Below are 4,119 nucleotides of genomic sequence, written 5' to 3'. Positions count from 1 at the left end.
AATGGAGAGCAAATCAAAGTAATTACTCTAAAATCAGGAACAAGACAAGATTACTCACTCTCTCCATGCCTATCCCATAGAGTATCTGAAGTGTTAGCTAGAGCTAAGGACAACTGAAGATCAAGGGGATTTACATAGGAAAGGAAGTAAAAGTATCTTTGTTTGCAAAAGCTGGGATAACATATATAAGTGACCCGAAATTTTTCCACTGGGAAACTCCTACCACTGACACAAATATTTCGGGAAAGTTGATAGACACAAAATTAATTCACAAAAATCAGTAGCTTTCCTATATACAAATAACAAATGTATGGAGAAAGACATCAGGGAAGTGGCTTCTTTCACACAGCCTCAAATAATATAAAGTATTTTGGAGTGACTCTAGTCAATAGAGTGAAAGTCTTGTATTATAAAATTCTTAGAACATTGAAGAAAAACATAATTAAAAATAAACATATTGAATCCAATTTTGTTGTTGAAATGGATTGTCTTCAATGGTGAAAACCATGCATTTAAAAGCAAGGTCACTGATTTTCTCAACTTTGCCTATAATTCCTTATCTTCCTTGAGGGGATGCCTAGGAACTACTGTGTGACTAAAATTATATAACTATAAGTAATCAAGGAAAAAAATCTTCACAGTAATTTATTTGCTGTGTTTTGAATTTAGGAAGTGAAACACAGTGATCATTTTGCATACAGTGCTTGTTTTCTTTATCATCAAATACACTGAGATTTCTCTACTTAGTAAAAATTATAATCTTTCTATATCAAAGGTAACAGAAGGAGAAAGTGAATGGACTAGGTGACAAATTTATAGCATATGGAGACACACATTAAAAATAAAGAATGGAGGAAAGGGTGAGATAGATTCACACATAGTGTGAGATACAGACTGCGTAGAGATTCTGCTAGGTTATGTTACAGTTATTTATTGCTGGGTGAGAAATATATCCTAAGTCACTTTCACTTGGTTTTAACTTTAAAGTTACTTCCCAATATCTCTCTGTACCATGAATACTATCCCTGGGCTTCATTTCATGTGATTAGACTCTCTAGTTTGTTCCCTAGTTTAACATGTAACTTTTTTTGTTTTTTTTCAAGACAGGGTTTCGAGCCTGTCCTGGAACTCGCTCGGTAGACCAGGCTTGGTCTCGAACTCAGAGAGATCCCCGGCCTCTGCCTCCCGAGTGCTCGGATTAAAGGTGTGCGCCACCATCGCCCGGCCTAACATGCAACTTTTAATAAACAAACATGTTAGCCTATAGATCTAGAGTAATGATTATAGCATGGTAATTTGGACATGTGTAACTCGCTAGGAGTCTAACAATAAGAGAGATTCAGATGGAGGTTTAATTTTAGTTTTATCTAGATGTTTTCAGGAACCCACAATTTGATTTATAAAGGAACTTAAACTATCCTCTATGTAATAGTTGTGTTATTCCTGTTATAAAGAGAAATTGAGAACTAGAAATCGAAAGGCAGATAACGTGCTTCCTGAAATAAAGATTCACTTTATTTGAGCAAGAGAAACTGCACTAAATTACTGAAAAAACAAACAAATATAAAACAGTTCAAGATGAAATGTCAGAACTGTTGATATCTCAAATACTGAATACAGAATGCATAATGTAATTCCTTTATATATCCATGGGATTTTGTTGTTGATAGTAAGGCTGAGATAGCCAGTCTTCATAATGTATTAGGCTTATCTTCTGTGAACATGAAAGAATACAATACTACTTTAAGCTGAATGTAAATATTAAATTTGAAATAGCCTTAAGTTCATCCATATCTCTCAGTTTACTTACTCATCAGATTTTGTTTTATTTAAGAGGCTATAATTTTATTCATTAATTCATTTTAATTTTAAGTAATTTTACAACAGTTTATATTTTAATAATACGCAAAAGCTTATTATAAGTCCATGAAATTTGAAATATATTATGCTTTAACCTCCAAGCTTTGTGAAGAGCATGAAATAAGCCAGCTACGTCTTCACACTCTATTTTTACTTCTAGGTATTCTAAATTTTCACAAACAGAAGCCATGTGTCTGATAGATGGAAATAACAGTGGGGCCATTTTCGCTCTCTTGGGCTTCTCAGATTACCCAGAACTGAAAGTCCCTCTCTTCTTGGTGTTTCTCGCCATCTACAGCATCACTGTGGTAGGCAATATTGGCATGATCCTTATAATCAAAATGAACCCTAAACTGCACACTCCTATGTACTTCTTTCTCAGCCACCTCTCCTTTGTGGATTTCTGTTATTCCTCCATTGTTGCCCCAAAGATGCTCATAAATCTATTTGTAATAGACAGAACTATATCCTTTTTAGGATGTTTGGTGCAATTCTTTTTTTTCTGTACTTTTGTGGTAACTGAATCTTTTTTACTAGGAGTGATGGCATATGACAGATTTGTGGCCATCTGTAACCCTCTTCTCTACACAGTAGCCATGTCTCAGAGGCTCTGTGCCATGCTGGTGTTAGGATCCTATGCTTGGGGGTTAGTATGTTCCTTGATACTGACCTGTTCTGCCTTGAATTTATCTTTTCGTGGTTTCAACATGATCAACCACTTTTTCTGTGAGTTCTCCTCTCTTCTTTCACTCTCATGTTCTGATACATTTGTCAGTCAATTGTTGCTTTTCAATTTTGCCACTTTTAATGAGGTCAGCACACTCCTTATTATTCTGTTGTCCTATGTTCTCATTGTTGCTACCATTGTAAAGATGAATTCAGCCAGTGGACGCCGCAAAGCCTTCTCCACTTGTGCTTCCCATCTGACAGCTATCACCATCTTTCATGGCACAATCCTATTCCTATACTGTGTGCCTAACTCCAAGAACTCCAGGCACACGGTCAAAGTGGCTTCTGTGTTTTACACAGTGGTGATCCCCATGCTGAATCCCCTGATCTACAGTCTGAGAAATAAGGATGTCAAGGACACTGTAAGAAAAATATTAGACACTAAAGTCTTTTCATCTTAAGTTCATTATGTCAGTGTGTCCTTTATGTAAAGTTTGTCAATAATGGTTGGCTTAATGGATTATATTAAAATTAATATAGTTAATATTACACATTGGAGTAGAAAATCAGTTTTATTCCAAGACAACAAAATTGACTTTTGTCTTTTATGAAAAATAAAAGAAATCTCTGTCCTTTTATTGTAATAGGTTGAAATATGTCATTTAAGAACATACTTGGAAGGGAGGGAGAGGGAGCTGGGATTGACATGTGAAACAAGATTGTTTCTAATCTAAATTAAAAAAAGAAGAAAACAAAAAACATACTTTGTTTAAAAATTTCAATTTCTTGATTTTTATTACCTTACTCAGTATATGAAGACAATTCATTAGAAAATATTACAGATCTAAAAAGAGCTAGAAGGATAATGTTTAATGCTCTCAGTTTAAAGTAATAGTAGAAGTTTCAGGTAAATTATATGATTTATCCAACATTTATATGAAACAACAGACTATACCTTATAGTTTGCACAGAAGTTTGGATCAAAAGTAAAAAGTACCTTTAAAAAGCTTCATCTATTTATTTCATATGTGATGTCAAAACCTCAATCCTCCATTAAAAATATTTGTTATTCCATCATTGAAAATTTCACGTAATTATACAGTGTATTTTGATCATATCCACTCTAAGACCCAATCCCTAACTACTCTTAGGGTATCCCAAAACATCACCATCCCAACTTCATGCTCCATCCTGATTTTGTAAAGTCCATAGAGCCCAATTAGTAGTCTCATATTGTCAAGGGTGAATAGAGTATGTGCAGTGTACCAGGAACCAGGCACTTGGATAAAAATGTCTCTTCCTATCCCAGGAGTGATTAAAGTCTAATAACTTGTCGATGAAGAGACTTCACATGCTCCCACCACATCCATGTTTAAATGTCAAGTGCTTTAATCTTGTGCATATCTTATTACAGTAACTAGATTTACAGTGAATGCAAGAGCTTAATGTCCCTATCATACTGGGAATAATTCACACAGCACCGCCAAAGAATAGTTACTTGAGTGAGATAATGTTGTACAGCAGTTTATTCTGATTTCCAATATCCCTTCCAGAATTGAGGAGGAGATCCATGAGACTCAGGTAGTAAAT

The 4,119-nt window shown here is 34.7% G+C and overlaps 1 protein-coding gene across 1 annotated transcript; it reads left to right on the top strand.

The window, feature by feature from the left end:
* Window positions 1-2,048: 2,048 nt before the first annotated feature.
* Window positions 2,049-2,990, top strand: LOC101843179 (olfactory receptor 5D18). Its single transcript, XM_005065009.1, has one exon. It carries the CDS (start codon window positions 2,049-2,051, stop codon window positions 2,988-2,990), a length of 942 nt encoding a protein of 313 aa, XP_005065066.1.
* Window positions 2,991-4,119: the final 1,129 nt, after the last annotated feature.

Source organism: Mesocricetus auratus, unplaced genomic scaffold (genome assembly GCF_017639785.1).
Source record: "Mesocricetus auratus isolate SY011 unplaced genomic scaffold, BCM_Maur_2.0 Super-Scaffold_100004, whole genome shotgun sequence".
In the NCBI taxonomy this organism is placed as follows: Eukaryota; Metazoa; Chordata; class Mammalia; order Rodentia; family Cricetidae; genus Mesocricetus; species Mesocricetus auratus.
Note: the sequence above shows the minus strand (reverse complement) of the source record. Positions and strands in the feature narration are given on the sequence as shown.